General features: G+C 43.9%; 2 protein-coding genes across 3 annotated transcripts in view; one reads left to right on the top strand and one right to left on the bottom strand.

The window, feature by feature from the left end:
* Window positions 1-7,984: 7,984 nt before the first annotated feature.
* Window positions 7,985-11,817, bottom strand: LOC311307401 (fibronectin type III domain-containing protein 7-like; the record flags this gene model as incomplete). Its single annotated transcript, XM_084436195.1, has 9 exons — window positions 7,985-8,301; window positions 8,446-8,700; window positions 8,820-9,074; window positions 9,287-9,541; window positions 9,660-9,914; window positions 10,046-10,300; window positions 10,395-10,655; window positions 11,180-11,443; window positions 11,688-11,817. The coding sequence occupies 9 exons, from the start codon at window positions 11,815-11,817 to the stop codon at window positions 7,985-7,987; spliced, it is 2,247 nt and encodes a 748-aa protein (XP_084292321.1).
* A 1,356-nt stretch (window positions 11,818-13,173) lies between these two features.
* The window catches only part of stxbp3 (syntaxin binding protein 3), a 14,737-nt gene continuing 8,523 nt past the window's right edge, over window positions 13,174-19,387 (top strand). The window contains exons 1-16 of one of the 2 annotated variants that reach the window (XM_084461739.1): window positions 13,174-13,278; window positions 13,800-13,849; window positions 14,059-14,140; window positions 14,263-14,339; window positions 14,817-14,889; window positions 15,009-15,109; window positions 16,671-16,816; window positions 17,084-17,177; window positions 17,327-17,451; window positions 17,617-17,715; window positions 17,881-17,938; window positions 18,046-18,111; window positions 18,568-18,648; window positions 18,754-18,889; window positions 19,022-19,128; window positions 19,275-19,376. In XM_084461739.1, the coding sequence (XP_084317865.1) occupies window positions 13,233-13,278; window positions 13,800-13,849; window positions 14,059-14,140; window positions 14,263-14,339; window positions 14,817-14,889; window positions 15,009-15,109; window positions 16,671-16,816; window positions 17,084-17,177; window positions 17,327-17,451; window positions 17,617-17,715; window positions 17,881-17,938; window positions 18,046-18,111; window positions 18,568-18,648; window positions 18,754-18,889; window positions 19,022-19,128; window positions 19,275-19,376 (1,443 nt within the window). In that variant the 5' untranslated portion in view covers window positions 13,174-13,232. Of the gene's footprint in view, window positions 13,279-13,617; window positions 13,707-13,799; window positions 13,850-14,058; window positions 14,141-14,262; window positions 14,340-14,816; window positions 14,890-15,008; window positions 15,110-16,670; window positions 16,817-17,083; window positions 17,178-17,326; window positions 17,452-17,616; window positions 17,716-17,880; window positions 17,939-18,045; window positions 18,112-18,567; window positions 18,649-18,753; window positions 18,890-19,021; window positions 19,129-19,274; window positions 19,377-19,387 lie in introns of those variants that run through there. The other variant, XM_084461740.1, reaches the window with a different exon arrangement.

Below are 19,387 nucleotides of genomic sequence, written 5' to 3'. Positions count from 1 at the left end.
TTGAAGGATAAAAAGGAACAACAAGGAATGATGTGATCCAGCATGAACAGCTGTCTGACCAACATCGATGTTATCAATCAATGATATAACCTCCTTCTCACTCAACACATTTAGGGTAAGGTATCCTGTTGCCTCCTGACCCACAATTTGCATCCATCTCCACTGTACTAAACTCTAGCTAGTGACTTGCAGTTGGCCTAACCCAATAAACGACCTATTGTCTGAGACGTCATGACCCTGCTGGTTGTGGGCTGTAATGTAACACATCAAGGGAGAATGTAGGACATGAATACATACACTTGGCCGTGTTTTCTGTTCGCTGTTATTTTTCCATCCCCAGTATAGGTAACAATACATGGGAACTGAGAGGCTGACCTGTGCCACAGAGATAAAGCAGAGGGAGGGGTCAACTCAGAAAGACACAGATGCCAATGAAACCCAAGGAAGGTTTTTGAACTTGGGAATTGGGACTTCTTGCAAACAGATAGGCTACATTTAAATGTAGTCCTAGACTGGTAATCTGTGCCTTCATGACACCTCACTAGCAATGGATGATGTTGGCACCTATTACAGACACATTTTGTAAAAAAAAAAAGAAGGAGAATCCCCTAGTACATTTTATGTAGGCTGTGTGTTGTGCTGAAACGGATCTTTTATCTTTGGAGAATAAAGGACTTAGTTCCTGAATGTGCCTAAGAAAAAAGGAAGTCAACCTGAAAGTGGATACATCACACAAACCCAGCCAGGAAATTTAAGCTGCCACTTAAACAAAAGGAAATTTTGAAGCTTCGTGAATAAGGACAAGTGAGGGAAACGCCTTGATTTTTCTTTTCTTGTATTTTTTTATTAGGTTGAAGACTATATCCTGTAGATATAATTACAAGTCACAGTGATGCAACCAATCATCTGATTCCATTAGTCATGCAAGTCATGTCATGAAAAACTGCTGATGTTTTATCATACTGTACATTCCCTTATATAACCGGAGATGTATTGAGAGGGCCACAAGGAAATTTCCATAGTTTTCCCTCTGCACCCCATCTACTGTGTACAGAATTGACTTATATATTCAGTTAAACATGTGTTTACTCAGTTACTGTATGACACTTAATTTCTTACATCAATAGGAATGAAGATCGAACATATAAGGTAATTTAAATATCTGATGGAAATATTTCAGTAGAATACCTTGTAAGGGTTTCTATGACTACACATATAAACAGTCTCTAATGTTGGTAAGACGCTTTCTTCAGATGGGATGTTACGTAAGGTGCAGATGGCTCTGGAGATTTGGGTGGGAAGATAGTAAGATGACTGATGGTCACAAAAGAGTTGCCTTACACTGTATTCAGAGTGAATAGCTCTATTCTCCACGGACATCCACGTTGGTATCATAATTGATAGCCTATACCTTGTGCAGTGCATTGGGAATAAAAGACAAGTCCTTCCCATTGTATGTTGAGGGAACTTTGCCAACTGAGACTCCTGAAAAGACATTGGGCTGCAAGAGTTCCTGGGATGGGACCAACTGCTCTCTCACCCAATGTGGTCAAGATGTTTGATATTGTGACCTCAAAGACAGTACTAGCCTATTTCGGTTACGTGAAAGTAATTAACACAAATTTGATCTGTTCATCAGTATGTAAGATGTAGCCTACTTCCCTTCTTAAGAGGTAACGCCTAGATTAATTTGAATATACAGTAACTCTAGGGAGAAATTAGTCAAAAATTTAGCTTGGCCCCACAAAGTCAAACAAACAGTTTCCCATATGAAAAACGACAAATAACTTTGTTCTCCACAATTATTTAAGGACAACAAAATACAATTAATATGGGACATTTATCACGACTGTATTAGCAGATGAAAATACCAAACTTTGTCTTAATCTTTCATCTTCCATGCACATACCATAGTTTCCATGACCAGTCTGGAAGTTGATACAAGTGAACTTTTGATTAGGATGCTACTGTACATGAGAAGGGTACTCACACTCAAATACTGTACATGAGAAGGGTACTCACACTCAAATACTGTACATGAGAAGGGTACTCACACTCAAATACTGTACATGAGAAGGGTTCTCACACTCAAATACTGTACATGAGAAGTGTTCTCACACTCAAATACTGTACAGGAGAAGTGTTCTCACACTCAAACAAACATGTAGTCACATTTCCCACTTAAAGGGGTAGTGCGCTATTTTGGTAGTCCAGGTGAGCGGTCTACAGGCCAGAGGTCATAGTAGTGGAGGTGAGCGGTCTACAGGTCATATAGTAGTGGTGGAGGTGAGCGGTCTACAGGTCAGAGGTCATAGTAGTCCAGGTGAGCGGTCTACAGGTCAGAGGTCATATAGTAGTGGTGGAGGTGAGCGGTCTACAGGTCAGAGGTCATAGTAATCCAGGTGCGCTCCGGAGGTGAAGCTGTCCTCCAGAAGCACCCTGAGCAGCTTGGCGCAGGAGGCGTGGCAGGTGAGCAGCTAGCCTGGGCGTGCAGCGCCGTGAAGGACTGCCTGAGGCCGGGGTGGGCGGTGCTGGTCCGGGCCGCCACCTGGAGAGAGACGGCACAGGGGAGAGAGGGGAGATGGGGGTTGGGTACTGATTCGTATTCATATTAAGCCATTTAGCCCAAACTTTACTGATCCAGATTCCAATCTCAACAATCCATTTTTTGAAATACAGGATGGAATCACTTCAGTTTGTCCAAGAAAGCATTATTAACCGTTGAATGACCCCTCTCCACCTTGCCTCGTGAGACTAGCGCTAGACTAGAGCACGCTGTTACTCGCAAATCAGTCTGGATACTCTCCATAGAGAACATTTTGAGCCTGATTGGAAAACAATCTCGCCAATCAGTGTTGGTTCTGAGGAATGTGAAATACAAACAGCTACGCTGGGCGGGTTTATGACAGTGAGGAGCGGTTGAAGTTAGAGTGTGAGGTAACACTTTATTTGAAGGGGTGTGCATAAGACTGACATGACGCTGTCATGACGACGTCATGACACTGTCATAACAACGACATTACACATTAAGAATATTTATGAATGTTGTCATTGAGTGTCATTCGGTCAGTTATGTCATTTTTAATGCAAAGTTGACATTGCTTGAGATGTCTTTGTTATGACAACTTGACATAAACCAAAACAATATGTCATAAACATGACCTAGCAGGCCTAATTATCCAAAAAGGGGTGTGCATAAGACATGATGTGACACTGTCATTGCAATGACATGATACATGAAGGAATCTTTAGGAATGTCTATGACTGTTGTCTTTAAGTGTCATTCAGAAGTGACATAGCAGGCCTTATTATCAAACTTGAAGAAACTAACTAGGGATTATCATTACATTAAACTGTCATATGTGGTTGGGTGTGACATTGGCTGTCATGAGTCCATTATAATCATGTCATGAATATTTCCCTTGACCCCAACTGCGAGAGAGAGACCTGTCCCAATGTTGTAAAATTGCCCTGTAAGAACGGTCGTTGGACGAACTACGAGCTAGCTAACATAGTTACACTAACATAGTTACATCCAACGTCCATTCCTACTACAGTCCACGTTAAGTCACGAAAATACAGTCCATGTTACGGTCAGTTGACACCGGTCTTACTAGCTCGTTATTCACTTAACATTGTAGGCCAGATAAAATGATTCTAGCTTACGGAAGTCAAGACCAAATCAAATCAAGACCAAATCAAGACCTGGAGCGGTGGGCTAATACGCCTAGTAGCCTAGTAGGCTAGTAGCCTAAACACTAAGCACTAAACACAAGTATGAGAGTAGGCTATTGAGTGCTGTGCCCTAAGGGGGTGTATTGTATCTTCCTGGGGGGGGGGTTGGGGGGCATTGGGAGTAATAACAATGTCATAGAAGACCCTGTTATTGCCCCACGGTACGCTACTGCATTATAGACAGACAGTCCTCATTACAATAGGAGTAGGACACTTCAAATCCTATAGTAATTCATTTTTGTATAGGATGTGATGCACCAGTCGCTCTACACCTACATGTGGTTTATTTTCAGTGATTACACTGACTGTTGACTGGCACAGCTTTAGGTGGTGATGGAGGAATGAGCTTAATTTATTGATGCTTTTTTGTGCGTGGCTGTAAGCCAGCGCACCTAGTATAGCGTTCGTCCGGTTATCACTCCCTCCCTCCCTCCCTCCCTCCGTTACTGCGGACAATGTTGGCCTGCATTTCTCTGTTGGCACCACAAGAGGGAGTAGTCCCAGCACACCAAAATCAAGAAGGACACCAAAATCAACCCGCCGATCTCCACTGCACAAGTAGAGTAGTGGTGAGAGCATTGGACTCCCACCCTGGAGACTGGGGTTGAAGACCCGGTGGGGATGACTTTATGGGACTATACCATAAAGACAAACCTCCACATGTTCATCCTTTCACTCCAACGTTTACCCGTTGCCTTATAGATCAGATCCTGTCCCAACCCCAACCCATATTCTAACCCCAACCCACACTAGGGACTGGAAGAAGGACACCAAAACCCACCCGCCGATCTCCACTGCACAAGTAGAGTAGTGGTGAGAGCATTGGACTCCCACCCAGGAGACCAGGGTTCCTGGTGGGGATGACTTTATGTTATCATCAGTATAACTGCTTTAGCCACTGACGGCTACCATTAATGTTATGGAAGCTGCTGCTTGAGCCCATGAGCTAACTGGCTATCCCGCTCTCATTGTGCTGGATGTTACGACCCTACGGTGCAGAGTAGCCAAATGTGCCTGGGACCCCAGAAGCAGAGACGGAGAACCGAACAGGTTTCAAAAGTTTATTGACGTCTGTCTTCCGCAGCCTTAAGTAGTGCTGAGCCCAGGTGGTGATTGGCTTCAGCTGGCCTGATTGAAACTGTCCACACCTGCTGCTGCAGGAGACGCCGGGCCCAACCTCAAGGGTGAGGTGCTGAGTGGGACTGGGACGGGACTGAGACTGGCTCGGGCGTGGGGGCACAACACATGTGTGTCCAGGTGACAAGACCTATCTTTATTTATCAAACATTACCGTCCTACCAGTCCCGCACAGAAACAAGCCAGCCAACACACATAAGCCAGGCTGGACCTGGCCTGGTTTTGAACATATGTACAATATTTTGAGACAAAGAGGCCGCCGCTTGTCTCCTTTTTCGAGTCTCTTGCTCTTTTCAACCCATTCTAGCTTGACATTGCTACTGTGTACCAGTGCGTTGTGTCACATCTCACACGCTAATTCCTAATGCAATCAATAATAACAAGATTAGGGCTTCGGTTTGGTTTAGATTTTTTATTTTAGATTTGTTTAGAATTATTGGGAATCGTTATTCAAAAGGGGACACGCTTATTTAAAAAAAAAAAAGACTAGACTAAATTCCGGACCTTTGGTCGTGAGGGGGGGTCGTTCGATCCCCCCCCGTCTACGGGCCTGCGGTTTTTATACAGGCGCTCACTGGGCTACAATGGAAGTCAATGGGGCATACGTGAATGTGTTGGAAAAACTATGATAAATGGTGCTTTTCTGAGTCTCAGTATGCTCTTCTGTGAAATGTATCGCAATCCGAATATTTTTACATGTTTGGCGTGGCTTGAACATAGTCAAGTCTAGTTTTCCAAATCTATGGTAGGCTAGTATGACATGATCATGTAACTTAAAACCTACTGTATACTGATGGTTAAATTGTGGGGCCATTAGCTCTTCAGCTGTGGAAATTCCAGCATCCATAACCTTTTTATGTCTCTCATGATAATGGAATGAACAAAACACAGATTAAATGCAAATGAATGTTTTAATGAAGGAAATATGAAATAACAATGTTCAACAGCCCATCAAATACATATTCCAAACATTCATTCATATAATTCATCCTGAGGACATCTGAGGACAGTAAAAGGGAGAGAATCAAACAAAATACATTACTGCTTTTGATTGACAAGCCCGTTTCAATGTCCACCACCAGTCCTTTGGAGGTGTAAAGCTTGGGGCATAGTCTTAACATAGTTTATTTGGACAGTCTCCAATTAATAATTGATAGTGGGCAAGCTGTTGCAGGAACTATTCAATCTGAAAACACATCATGATTTTGATTGATGTTCCACGTATAGTTACTCAAACCATGTCTTATTAGTAGACACAGATACTCATTATGCCACCTTGCATGAGTCACCATTTATTTCCTATTAATAATAATATGTTTAATTCTCATAAAAACACTTATTATAGCAATGGGGATGTGAAAGAGTCAGCTGTATATAATACATGCCTAACTATAGAGTATTCTATAGATAGTAATCTTTGGGCTGTTCAGCCCTGTGACCCTGAGATTTGAAGTGGACAAAACAGAATACAGTAGCTACTGTATGATATGTATTCATACATTATTGATGGCAAATAAAGAAAATGCTGTAAGATTAATTGATTAATTTCACCTCAAAGGCCAAATGGGGCTTTAGGGCTCTAGGGCTTTCAAATAATTGTATTTACTATTAAAACAGATTGATATAAGTTGGCACAAAATATGGGTTGAAAGCTTGAAATCACTCCTCTAAACCTTTAGTGTGAATACAGACCATTCTAACTCTATATGAATGGCAATGGCAAATAAGATGAAGAAGACCTTAAACAGACTTCAGTTCAGTAGCTATAATTAATTTGGTTGGATCAAATCTGCACATACTGTACATCTCCAAAACAGATGTAGAAATTAATATCAAAGAACAGTCATCGTGTACAGTATCATGTTCAAACCCATAACTTAAAGGGATATATTGTTGAGAGAGGTCCTCTGCGTTCCAGGGATGACTGTATGGTCAGGGTGGAGATGAAGTTGGGGTCAGGGTGAGATGAAGTTGGGGTCAGGGTGGAGATGAAGTTGGGGTCAGGGTGAGATGAAGTTGGGGTCAGGGTGGAGATGAAGTTGGGGTCAGGGTGGAGATGAAGTTGGGATGAGGAGATCTACAAGACTGGAAACTGGGACTGGAAACTGTGAAAATGAAAAAGAATCTCATAAAAGATCACATTCATCTCCATGCAATACCTACAGATGTTGATGTATGTCTTTCACCAATACACTAGCCAGCACAGTGTGACCCTTGTTAGGTATTATGCATGGTTGATAGAAGAGTCATTTTGTTGCCATCCTATAACAGAGTGTAGCTCTATGAGGGAAAGTGTGACCAGCAGGGGGCGCTGGGATTCATAACTCTCAGAGGGCTATGATTCATACATATAAGCCCTGGGTTGATTTGTTACATTCATCACCTTCAGAAGGTGGTGACTAATAGGGAGGGGGCAGTCTCACAACGTTTCATTCTCATGTTTTCTTGAACACCTCTATAGAAAGTGATGTCAGATTACATGGAATGTAAAGTTTGATGGACCTCAACCAGCTAAGGCTTGAAACTTCATCTGTTCTCTCTGTCGGGGACATTTACATTGATGAGAAACAAACAGACTTACCATCCACTATTCAACACTTCTCTTTCCTCGATAGGCTAGAAAAAAACATGGTGCGATATTAGAAAATGTTACACTTATATGACCAATCTCTGGATGGAGCAACCAACATACTGGGTTTCTTGCTGTTTTGTTTCACAATGTGTGGTGAGCTGTTGCAATACAATGATAATGCAATGCCAATTACATTCAAATGCTTACCTATGCTTCCCGAACAGGAAACTGGAAGATGACAAACATACAAAGTCAGCAAAACACACTTTTAAAGTCAAATCACACAACATAAAAAGAGTTACACTACAGTACGGATCTGTATGGTAAAGTGATTTGAGGTTCATGTGGGCCTGAATTTGCTAGAGCAAAATTATTCTAATTAGAGCAAAAATACTGTAAAGCACTTCAGATTAAGTTTGACATACTGTATCAGTGCCAGCGTCAAGTGTATTGTTTTTGTAACATTACGTATTAAACTTCCAAAGCATAATAGGCTATTCAAATATTATGGTATAATTACTACAATTTGACAAATTTTGCTCAAGCAAATTCGAGCCATTTGTCTTTCATGCCTATGCCCTTCCAGAGCTTCCTAGTTCCCAGCGTACCGAAGTATTTCTTCTCGGGACAGAACTGGACTTTGGTCCCGTCTGGGCTGAGCGGGGCCACCACCACGGTGTGTTCCTTATCACACATCACATTCGGCACATCGCATGAGTTGATGCCAGGAGGCGCTGTGCACGTGTGGTTGGACACACTGGCTGTGTAGTTGTTGATGCCACTGGAGGAGCGCCAGTAGACGCGCAGCGTGTTATTGGCCAACTTGTAGAGCTTCACGCCCGGCGGACAACAGGCGCCTAAGGATGCCAGAGGAGATGTTGTGTTTATATGTGTGTGAAAAGTGATAGAGGCGAAATACATTTTGACAGGCCGTGTGTCACTTATTACTGTGGAGATACATTACAAAATAGAATTACATTCCCGATCGATGTGTCACTCACTGGATGAGAACCCTTTGTAGTTGCACTCAGACTTGTGGCCGGTGCGGCTGAAGGCTTCCATGCTAACGGTGTAGTTGGTACCACAGGTGATGCATCCCATTACGCAGTGTGATTCCAGGGTGTGGCAGCGGGCGTGGCCCTTTGATGACGTCAGAGAGGTAATGAAGGACTGGGCCCCCATAGCAGGTGACCAGGTGACGTTTGAAATCGCCTGTGTCACCTGGTGCACCTGTAGGCTCTCTGGGCAACATGGTGCTGGAGGAAGATTTTCAGTATTTTACATTTTAAATGCCTTTACTATGCATTTATTGACCTGGGAATTTAATAAACATAATAAGCTTCAAATTCAACAGTGACCTGTTCCGAAATCCCACCTGTTTCAAGAGCAACCGTGAAGCTGGGTAAACTGCTTCCCGCTGCGGTGGTTGCGACCACGCTGACCTCATAGGTGGAGCCACATGGCAGCTCATATACGACACAGGACCCTCCACCGGATTCACAGCTGCGGGGGTCACCCTCTCTCGTCAAAGCCACTTGGTAGTTGGCTGCACGGTTGGGTGTGGTGTAGGTGACATTGACACTGGTGGTGTTGATCTGTGCCACTTTCAGGTCCTCTGGCATACAGGGGGCTGAAAGAAATGGTTATAGACCTCATACAGGGGGCTGGAAGACATGGCAGCAGGAAAAATAGGGTTATAGACCTTATACAGTACCCCATCTGATGTACTTCTTTGTGCACGTGTGTGTGTCTGTGCTGTGTGTGTGCGTGTGTGTGTGTGTGTGTGTTTTACCTGTGTCCCTAGTGTGGGGTGAACAGGCCCGGTGTGTGTGTGTGTTTTACCTGTGTCCCTAGTGTGGGGTGAACAGGCCCGGTTGCACCCTCGCTCATTGCAGGGGATCACCACGATGGTGTAGGGGGTGTCGCAGGTGAGGTCAGAGAGGGCACACACCGGTGCCGTGTCGTTACACAGGATGTTCTCCGACCCGCCCACAGCCTTTGTCTCGTACACCTCGGCCATGCGTACCCTATCCCACTGGATCTCCAGGGTGTCCGTAGAGACCAATGAGACAGACACGTTCTCTGGACAACAGGGCACTGAAGACAGACAGAAAAGGGCGTATCACAAGGGATTCTTCCCTGGAAGTGGAAGTACAGAGTGTGTGCAGCCATGGCTGCTGAGAGGAAGGTTTCTCGGGGAGTTTCCCCTGCTTACGGGCGGTGTAGTTCAGCATAGGTCCTGGGGGGCTGGAGCCAGCCTGGTTGTAAGCAAACACACTCATCAGGTAAGAGTAGCTACAGAGGCAGGGGAAGTTGCAGGTGGTGTTGGTGGTGTTGCAACCCAACTCCGTGCCGTCGTCTCTCTTCACGTAGGCCGTGTAGATGTCAGCGTGTTCCACAGAGCCCCACATCAGAGAGCAGTTACCAGGCGCATTCTCCACCAGCGACAGAGGCTCTGGTGGGCAGGGGACTGGGAACATCAGGGCGGTTAGTCAGTTACATCTGTATTACGTGTCCGCGGCAGTACGCTTTGTGTTACGTTGTGTATTGCAGCGTACTGGCCTAGTTTCCGTTCCCTCTACGGCAAGCTGGGCTACTTACAGGTGTGGAACTCTACTGGAGCAGAGGGAACGCTGTAGCCAGCTTCGTTGATGGCGGTAACAGTGACGGTGTATTTCTGGCCACACTGCACAGGGCCGAGGGTACAGGGGCTGTTGGTGGAGTTACAACTCAGCCCGTTGTTGCTCTGGGCCAGGTAGTTAGACGCCCCCTGGACAAGACCCCATGACACCGACAGATTGGCCTCGTGGCCGTACCTCACCACTGACAGCTCAACGGAGCCAGGGGTGGCAGGCCCTGCAAGAGCACAAATACAGACACACAAACACTCATGAACACAGATGCAAAGATAGACAAATGTATTTAACTGCAGTTCTTGCTTATTTCTTACGTGTGATTTGGGTGATGGTGTCTTGATCTCCCTCTCTATGCTCAGCGTCCCAGGCATAGGCCATGATGGTGTAGACGGTCCCAGCCTCCAATTGAGAGAAGGTCTCATTGGTCTGAGTGGTGTTCCTCGTGTATTCGTATGGGCTTGGGCCTGGCTTTATGATACGAAGAGTATACTGGACAGCGTTCTCCACTGGCTCCCACGCCACAACGATGGTATCATTACTGGGAGAGGTGGATTTAAGTTGAGGAGCAGGAAGCACTATGAGAGAGAGAGACAAACCAAAATGGTATGTGTGAGTGAACCATGTAATCTTTCCCTATAATTGTTTGAGATTACTACATACTGGTCTAATAAGGTTACGAAGAGTCTCCTCCAATGCAATGACACAATAAGATGAAACTGCTGGGGGCCTGTTTTTGGTTCGTAAAGAAACCAGATCCTGTTATAAGCACAGGTCTCTCCCTCAGGGAGACCAACCCAGTTCTCAGGATGAGGTATACCCTTTGTGTTTATAGAGGTCAGATACAGCACCCCGGACACAAGATAGCCCCTCCCCCGGGGCAGTGACAGCATTTCGTAGGAGGGAAAAAACACATTTACATGCCACTCAAATGTCGGTTGAGGTCATGTTCGTGTAGGTCAGTGCAGATATCAAGTGAATTACTGTACGTGTGAATGAGTTGAACTGTTTTTCCCCCCAGTATTTTCTATGAATTACTTATTTCTTTACACTGGACTGGCTCTCGTGAGTTTTATCCATCCATGAATTTGAGATACAATACCTGTCTTTGCATCCACTGTGAGGGACGGCTGGCTTCTACCTCCGACGTTGACGGACATGACACTGAAAGTATATTGAGTGAAAGGCTGGAGGTTGTGAATTGTGCCGGACGATGAATTGGACGATGGCAGCTCGGTCTCAGAGAAGAAGTTGTCACCCTCGGCACGCAGGATGTAGCCGGTGGCGCCCACCGGGAGAGTGAACTCCAGCGTCATGCTCTGGCTCTGCTTTGATGTTGCCTTCAGAATGGTGGGCACCGCAGGAGCTACACACAAAATAGTGTCATTATTGTGCCTGGCATCACACCATAACACAATGATGTACACAATGCACTTTTTACATTATTATGTTGTGATAATTTACATTATCACAACATTAATCTACAAATGAAACAATGCTCATCATGGAGAAGTGCTTAGTTGCAGAAATGTTGTTGTTGTTGTTGTTGTTATCTATAGCTTTGCTCCCTCCCTCCCTCCCTCCCTTTCAACCGTTTGAAATACACTCACCTGTGGTTGCTTCAAAGGTAAAAGTACTCAGCACATCCCCGTTGCTATCCAAAGCCTCCAACTTAATGTTGTACCAAGTGTTGGGGGATAGAGAGTTGACAGAGCCCAATACAATGTTGGGACCAAACATGGCAAAGAACGATGAGAGAGGTGCGTGGACCGTTGTTGCTGTGATCTTATAAGAACTGGCTCCTTGGTACTTGTTCCATAGGACTGTAATGCTCCTAGATGTTATAGTGAATACAGACCCTGTGATGTCAACTGAGGAGAGAGATGGGATCACAGTCAATGGATTTATCGTGATTCATGGTCTGAAGGAAATCTAACCACTGATTGCTATTACAATGTATATTACATTATTGTAATACTTATATTATTAATAATATTAAACATATTAGTGGTAGTAGTACCTACCATTAGCTGCACACTGAAATTAAAAAGATATTTATGAAGTATTATTCAAACATGAATGTCACAAAAACAAACAGCATATAACTTTGATAACTTTAAATATCTATCCATTTTTTATTAACCACTTGAGTGAATGTGACTCTTCAAGGCTAAGCTTACAGCATAATGAATGAAACAGTGTCTCAGTGAACATTCTGCACTCTCAAAGTTGTCTGAATCTGAATCTCTCATCAGACAAAAACTGACTGTTTGACTATAGCTCGTACATATTGTTTTCAGATTCACAGAGCTTAAGCTAAAACCATGCAGACTCTATTATTTAATATAAAAGTAATATGTTGCATCGTTCTTACCTGACAGCCTATACTCAGCAAAGCAAAGATCACCATCAACTTCACAGAGCCCATTTTGCTTATTTCTGTTTAAATGAGTCCCTTTCTGATGTTGTGCAGTTATGTCTTATAATAGGTATCTCAGATATTGTGAATAGCCTCTCTTTTAACTGTTTTATTTTCCTTTCTAACACATTTTTCGTCCGTCTTGGCTGAAATAGCTGTAAAACCCCTCCCACTGCGACCAAGCGTCCAATCACTGACAGGCAGAGATATGCAGCTTCAGGCAGGTTGCATGATGATACGAGGATGATGATATACAATATGATAATATTGAATTTCATTCCTGAAATGGGTTTCTCACAATAGAGAAACAGACACATGCAATTCACAAGCAATACGGCAAATGCATTTTCCCTTTTTTATTTTTTATTTTATTTATGGCTGTATGATACACAATGTGGTAATATTGAATTTCATACCTGAACTGAAATGGTTTCTCACGATAGAGTAATAGACACATTATCAAATAGCAGGGTTAGGGTTAGGTTTGGGGTTAGGGTTAGGGTTAGGGTTAACCCTGGCTAAGGGTTAGGGTTAGGGTTAGGCTAACCCTGCTCGCGCACACCATCTCCCTGCTCGCGCACACATCTCCAGCCACGTACTACGTAGTTGACGTTGATGACGTTCACCGCAGCCCAACGTAGCCCAGCCAGGACCGGAAGAGCCAGGCCAGGGGGAGAAGAGGAGCTAGCAGGCTAACTGAGCTAGCAGGCTAACTGAGCTAGCTATCACGAGCAAGATGGCTACTGGTTTGGATCACGGACTAAAAAAAATAGTTTGGCAAAGTAAGTAAATATTTATTATGAGAGAGATTACCCTAGCTAAACATGAGACTGATATGTATCTTCATCTGGGAAGTTGTGTTTTAGCACTACAATGATTGAAAATGTGACTTCGCCTCTTTGTTTTGGAACGTTAGCTAACTAGCTAGTGCTAGGCTAGCCCAGCCTCTTCTAACCCTAACCCTAACCCTAGCCCAGCCTCTTCTAACCCTAACCCTAGCCCAGCCTCTTCTAACTAGCTAGTGCTAGGCTAGCCCAGCCTCTTCTAACCCTAACCCTAGCCCAGCCTCTTCTAACTAGCTAGTGCTAGCCTAGCCCAGCCTCTTCTAACTAGCTAGTGCTAGGCTAGCCCAGCCTTTCATAAGTTCACAAGTGTGTGTGTACAGCTCAGTTAGCTAGCTAGCAAGCCATCAACAGTGCCAAGTACACAGGTTTATAGATTCTTGCATTCACGACAGTGACACATAGTCAGCCACCAAGTGTTATAAAGTTCTATTTAATTCTAACCTTTTGCCCATTTACAGGAATAAAGGAGACAATTATTGAGGATTGCAGAAAGTCAGAAGTATGGAAGGTAGGATTGTCCATAAAGTAGGCCTAACGTACTCAACTGACATGTTTTTGCTTTGTGTTATGCTATCATAATGCAGCAAGTATCCATGCTGAGTTGTTAGGAGATGGGTTAGGAGTTGGGTTATGTTAGGAGATGGGTGAGAGTATCCATGCTGAGTTGTTAGGAGATGGGTGAGAATCTCCTGTACTGAAATGTGTGTTCTTTTCCAGATACTGATACTGGACCACTTCACCACAAAGCTTCTGTCATCCTGTTGCAAAATGTCAGATCTGATGTCAGAGGGAATTACAAGTAGGAATCATTGCTTGATTTTGAATAATGTCAGAAAATGTGTCCTTCTGACATTATTTTGGGTTATTTCTATGCTTAATTTACAAGCTATAGCAATTTAGTAATATTATTTTTCCCCTTAGTTGTGGAGGACCTCTACAGAATCAGAGAGCCAGTTCCAGAAATGAAGGCCATCTACTTCATGGCTCCAACAGCAAAGGTTTGACATCATTACATGTATCCTCATCCATCCACAGATTGAATCTTAATATTGTATTTACTTTCTATTAACGGGGTGGCTCAGGAGGTAGAGTGGGTTGTCCACTGACCGCAGGATCGGCGGTTTGAATCCCGGCTCCTCCTGTTCACGTCGAAGTGTCCTTGGGCAAGACACTGAACCCCATATTGCCCCCAATAAGCAGGCTAACGTCTTGCTTGGCAGCTGCCGACCCTGGTGTGTGAATGTGTGTGTGAATGGGTGAATGAGACACCATTGTAAAGCTCTTTGGATAAAATCTCTATATAAGTGCAGTCCATTTCCGCTATCATTTACCATATCCACTCTGTTAATCTGAATTTCTGAATTTGACATTTTCATTGAACACTAGACCACTTTTTAATTGTGTCTGCACCAGATTTGACTGTGTTTATCTGTGGCTAAATGTTTTAACACCCCACTGTTCATTTATGCTTACAGTGTGTGGATGCCTTCATTGATGACTTCGGGACTAAACCCAAGTATAAAGGAGCATATGTTTATTTCACTGACTGTAAGTCTACTCTGACAGAAATATCACTCACCTTCCAGAATTCCACATATAGAAAAAGTGGCTTAATAGAAAAAGTGGTCATTTGAGGATTCTGTTAACATTCATTTTTTCTCCTCCAGATTGTCCAGATGATTTGTTCAGCAAGATGAAAGTGTTCTGTGGAAAGTATATACGCGTCTGTAAAGAAATAAACATCTCATTTTTACCCCAGGAGGCACAAGTAAGTGTCTGTTTTTCAGTTTCTTTCATGGTTTATCCAGACTCAATGACTCTCTTTTACAAAATCACGTCATGAGTGCTGACAGCCAATAACCCTGCCAATTTATGTATAGCTGACTCAGTGGCTGTATTCTTCATTTATTGCCTCCAACCCAGCGACAGCGTAGGGTGAGAGGTAATGTTTTTGGTGGCTTGTGTTTGTTTGTTTGTCTGTTAGCAGGATTACGCGAAAACTACTAGACCGATTTTCACAAAACTCGGTGGAAAGGAGTAGCATGGGTCAACTTAGAAGCCATTACATTTTGGAGCGGATCCAAAACACGGCAGGTCCACGAGCCGCCCAAACATGACCACCATTCACTTCCATTCATTTTTTTAGACCAGGTTTATGCTTAAACTACCTAACTGATTTTCATGAAACTCAGTGGAGGGGTATAGCGTGGGTCAACTAACAACCCATTAAATTCTGGAGAGGATCCAAATCACAGGGCAGGTCCACGATCCGCCCACACACGTCCGGGCCGGCCATTCACCTCTAGTTCATGTTCTTGGACTAGGATTACACAAACGCTACCGGACCGCTTTTCACCTCCATTCTTTTTTTGGTGTTGGAGAGCAAAAAATCCCCCCCATTCATTGTCAATAAGGGGAATTGAAACAGCCATATCCCGACATGGGAAGGTCTGCAAGTTTGTGCACAGAGCCACAAAATGCATTCATGGACGGAGGTCTATGCTCTCTGAGCACCATTTCTAGTTACAATATGATGGCGGCGCGTAGCTCGGATGTAGAGCTCCCGGCTGGGATCGCAAGGTCCCGGCAGTATGCTGAAGTGTACTTGAGAAAGACACTGAACCCCAAAATTGCTCACATGTGGCGCAGTACCTAGTACTGCCGTCTCACAGCAAGAAGGTCTCCGGGCCTTTCTGTGTGGAGTTTGCATGTTCTCCCTGTGTTCGCAAAGGTTTCCTCCCAAAAGAACCCAATATGAAAAACATGCAAAAGAACAGATGCTCTTCAGTCCTGTCCCTGAAGAAGACTTGGACTGAGGACTTGGACTTAATCCCTGGTCGCCATGAATGATGGCTGCCCGCTGAGGACCGCTGAGTTGCATGTGTGTGTTTGCTGTGTCGCCGCTCAAACTATGACACAAATATATACCTTTTTTCTTGGCAACATAATCGTCACGGTGGTCTATAGACTGCTGATTCAGATCAGTCATGGATGTTTCGCGAGGCATTGACTTGGTTTGTGCTGTTCATTTCCACTCAAGAAACAAGATGTAGGCCTATATCAGTTGTAGATAGTAGATAATACAACAGGGTTAAAGGAATTATTACGTCAGTGGTAATGAGGCAGTCAAATCAGTCACCATGACTTGTTGGTGATGCTGGAGGCTCAGATTGTGAACCCCAGACAGTGAGAGCCCCATGAAACATCAGTCATTTTGGTCATGATTCTACAATTACCGTTTTGTCACATTTGTCTACCATGAAATGAAGTAACTACATTATTTAACTACAGATTGAATATTTTTAGACAAACTTGTCCTTTTTTTTCAGGTGTTCACATGTGACAATCCAGGGGCCTTCCATAGTATCTACAGCCCACACAGTCAGGACAAAGGGAAGACACTGGACACTCTGGCCGACCAGATTGTCACGCTCTGTGCCACGCTGGACGAGTACCCTGGGGTCAGATACAAGAAGTGAGTGAGAGAGAAGTTTTTTCTCTCTTAGTTTCACCCTGTCTCAACCCTTCAAGCAGAAGGAGACCTGACACTTCCCGTACTTTCCCGTATTAGTCATTGGAAAGAGTCAGCCGTTGCCATAAATCCTTTTTAACATTTGCCTTTTGTAATGCTAAAGGGACCATGCCTATGCAATGCTAAAGGGACCATGCCTATGCAATTCCCTTTTGTCAGAACCGCTACAAGTGCCATAATAACCTGTGTCTAATCATGTGTTGCTGTCAGGGAGTCCACTCAGGATACTGCCAAGCTGCTGGCAGAGTTGGTGGATAAAAAACTGGTCCGCCATCATGAGCTGGATGACAATGGCAAGAAGAAGGTGAGGGACTGCTCTGTCCTTTCTGTCAAAATAAATAAGGACTTAGCTCAGACCCACAGTGACAGATATGTCAGGTAAAGGGGTTTTCAGAGGACAAGCTGTATCCAAGAAGTCTTGATTGATAGGTATCGTTTTGTTCTTCATACCAGGGAAAGACCCAGGCCCAACTGCTGATAGTGGAGAGGGGCTTTGACCCTGTAACCCCTATCCTACATGAACTGACCTACCAGGCTATGGCCTATGACCTGGTCCCCATAAAGAATGACACCTACAAGTAAGACATGTTATGTCCAACTGCTCCTATGTGGCATGCTGTCTTGTGTCCCCTTAACTCCCCTTAACTTGTCACTTCTGGCTTGGTTAGAAGGAATAGTAGCTGAAAAATTCAGGGGAAATGCATGTTTTGGTTTAATTAAGATTTAGGACACCGTTTGTTCAGGTACAAGTCCAAAGATGGCTGTGAGAAGGAGGCCGTGCTGAACCAGGACGATCCTCTCTGGGTCAGACTGAGACACATGCATATTGCTGAGGTCTCTGCGTGAGTAGATTGGATTTTTGAATGCTTAATATAGTACAGTATATATTAGTATATTAGTATAGTATATAGTAGTATAGTTGTGAATGCTTAATATAGTACAGCGTCGTCACAAGATTCGATTTCTGGTTCAATAAGTTGTAACATCTATTGTACGTTTACTTCTAGGCAAATACCCAAGCTGGTGAAAGAGATATCAGCTAACAAGAAACAGCCTGATAAAAAGGTAAATATTTGACCATCTTATTCCCCCCATTCTGCTTTTAAAGCTCTGGATTTCTGGTATCTGTTATATTTGTTCCACAAAGTTCCCAGGATTTCTCTGTTTCCCAGATCACAATAAGTGGCCTAGCCCAGCTGATGATGAAGATGCCTTCTTTCCGGAAGCAAGTGGCTCAGGTAACTGATACCAGGTGATCATTCTAGTCTGGAAGGGCGTGATGCCTCGAAGGCCGTGTATCAAATGGTGCCTTCACTATTTGTCCATAGGAACAATCCTGTGAAGAGATGTAATTTTCCTCTGTTATGTGATTGCCGTTATGACGACATGTAGTGGCCTATCAGAGGTCCATGGTGGTTCATGTAGTGGCCTATCAGAGGTCCATGGTGATTCATGTAGTGGCCTATCAGAGGTCCATGGTGGTTCATGTAGTGGCCTATCAGAGGTCCATGGTGATTCATGTAGTGGTCTATCAGAGGTCCATGGTGGTTCATGTAGGCTTGTTGATTTTCCATATAATGAATTTGGCCCTTGTCGTTTCTGTGGATGGTTGGGATTCTAATATTCTATACTCCTATACAATATGATAAGATATTGTGTCCTGTGTTCTTATTTTTTCTCTCTGTGAACCACAGAAAACTGTTCACCTGAATTTGGTTGAGGACTGCATGAAACAGTTCAAGGACAATGTAGAGAGAATTTGCAAAGCTGAGCAGGTACACAACACACATTTGACGGGGTTTTAGGGACCTTGGGTTATATTCCTTAAATAGATGACCTGTTTTACACTCTTTCTAAACTATGATGCCGTCCATCTTTAGGACCTGGCAATGGGCTCAGATGTGGAAGGTCAGAAGGTCAAGGACCCGATGAGAACGCTGCTCCCCGTGCTGCTTCACCAGCACAGCACCAACGACAAGATCAGAGCTGTGTTGCTCTATATCTTCAGCCTCAATGGTGGGCCCGTCAGACAATTACTACATTTACACTATATATCCATATATTGATTTTCTCAATTTCATCTGCTGTAGCTTTTCAGTTGGTCAGAGAAGTAGAGTTTGTTTATTTATTTGTTTGTGTCATGAACAGGAACAACTGAGGAGAACTTGAACAAACTCATTCAGCATGTAAAGATTGAGGACAAAAGAGAGTTTATTCAGAATTGGACACATCTTGGAGTCCCCATCATAACCACGGTAAGCAGGGGTTTTTGTAAGCCAAGTTTTAAAATGGCTTTTGGTCATTGTGATTGTGGTTTCTGGTGTGTGCTTCTCCTTTCTCTTTTCTTACTCCACTTTGGGCTGTAGATTTTGTTTTAATTCAGTTCGTTCTTTATCATCAGCCGAGCTTGTTCTCTCGTAAACCATCCAGGAGGGACCGCTCCCATGAGGAGGAGACATACAACCTCTCCAGGTGGACACCTGTCATCAAAGATGTGATGGAGGTTTGTGAAAG

This window comes from Borostomias antarcticus, assembly GCF_949987555.1.
Source record: "Borostomias antarcticus genome assembly, chromosome: 3".
NCBI classification, from domain to species: Eukaryota; Metazoa; Chordata; class Actinopteri; order Stomiiformes; family Stomiidae; genus Borostomias; species Borostomias antarcticus.
The sequence above is the reverse complement of the archived record's forward strand: the minus strand, read 5'-3'. Positions and strand labels throughout refer to the sequence as shown.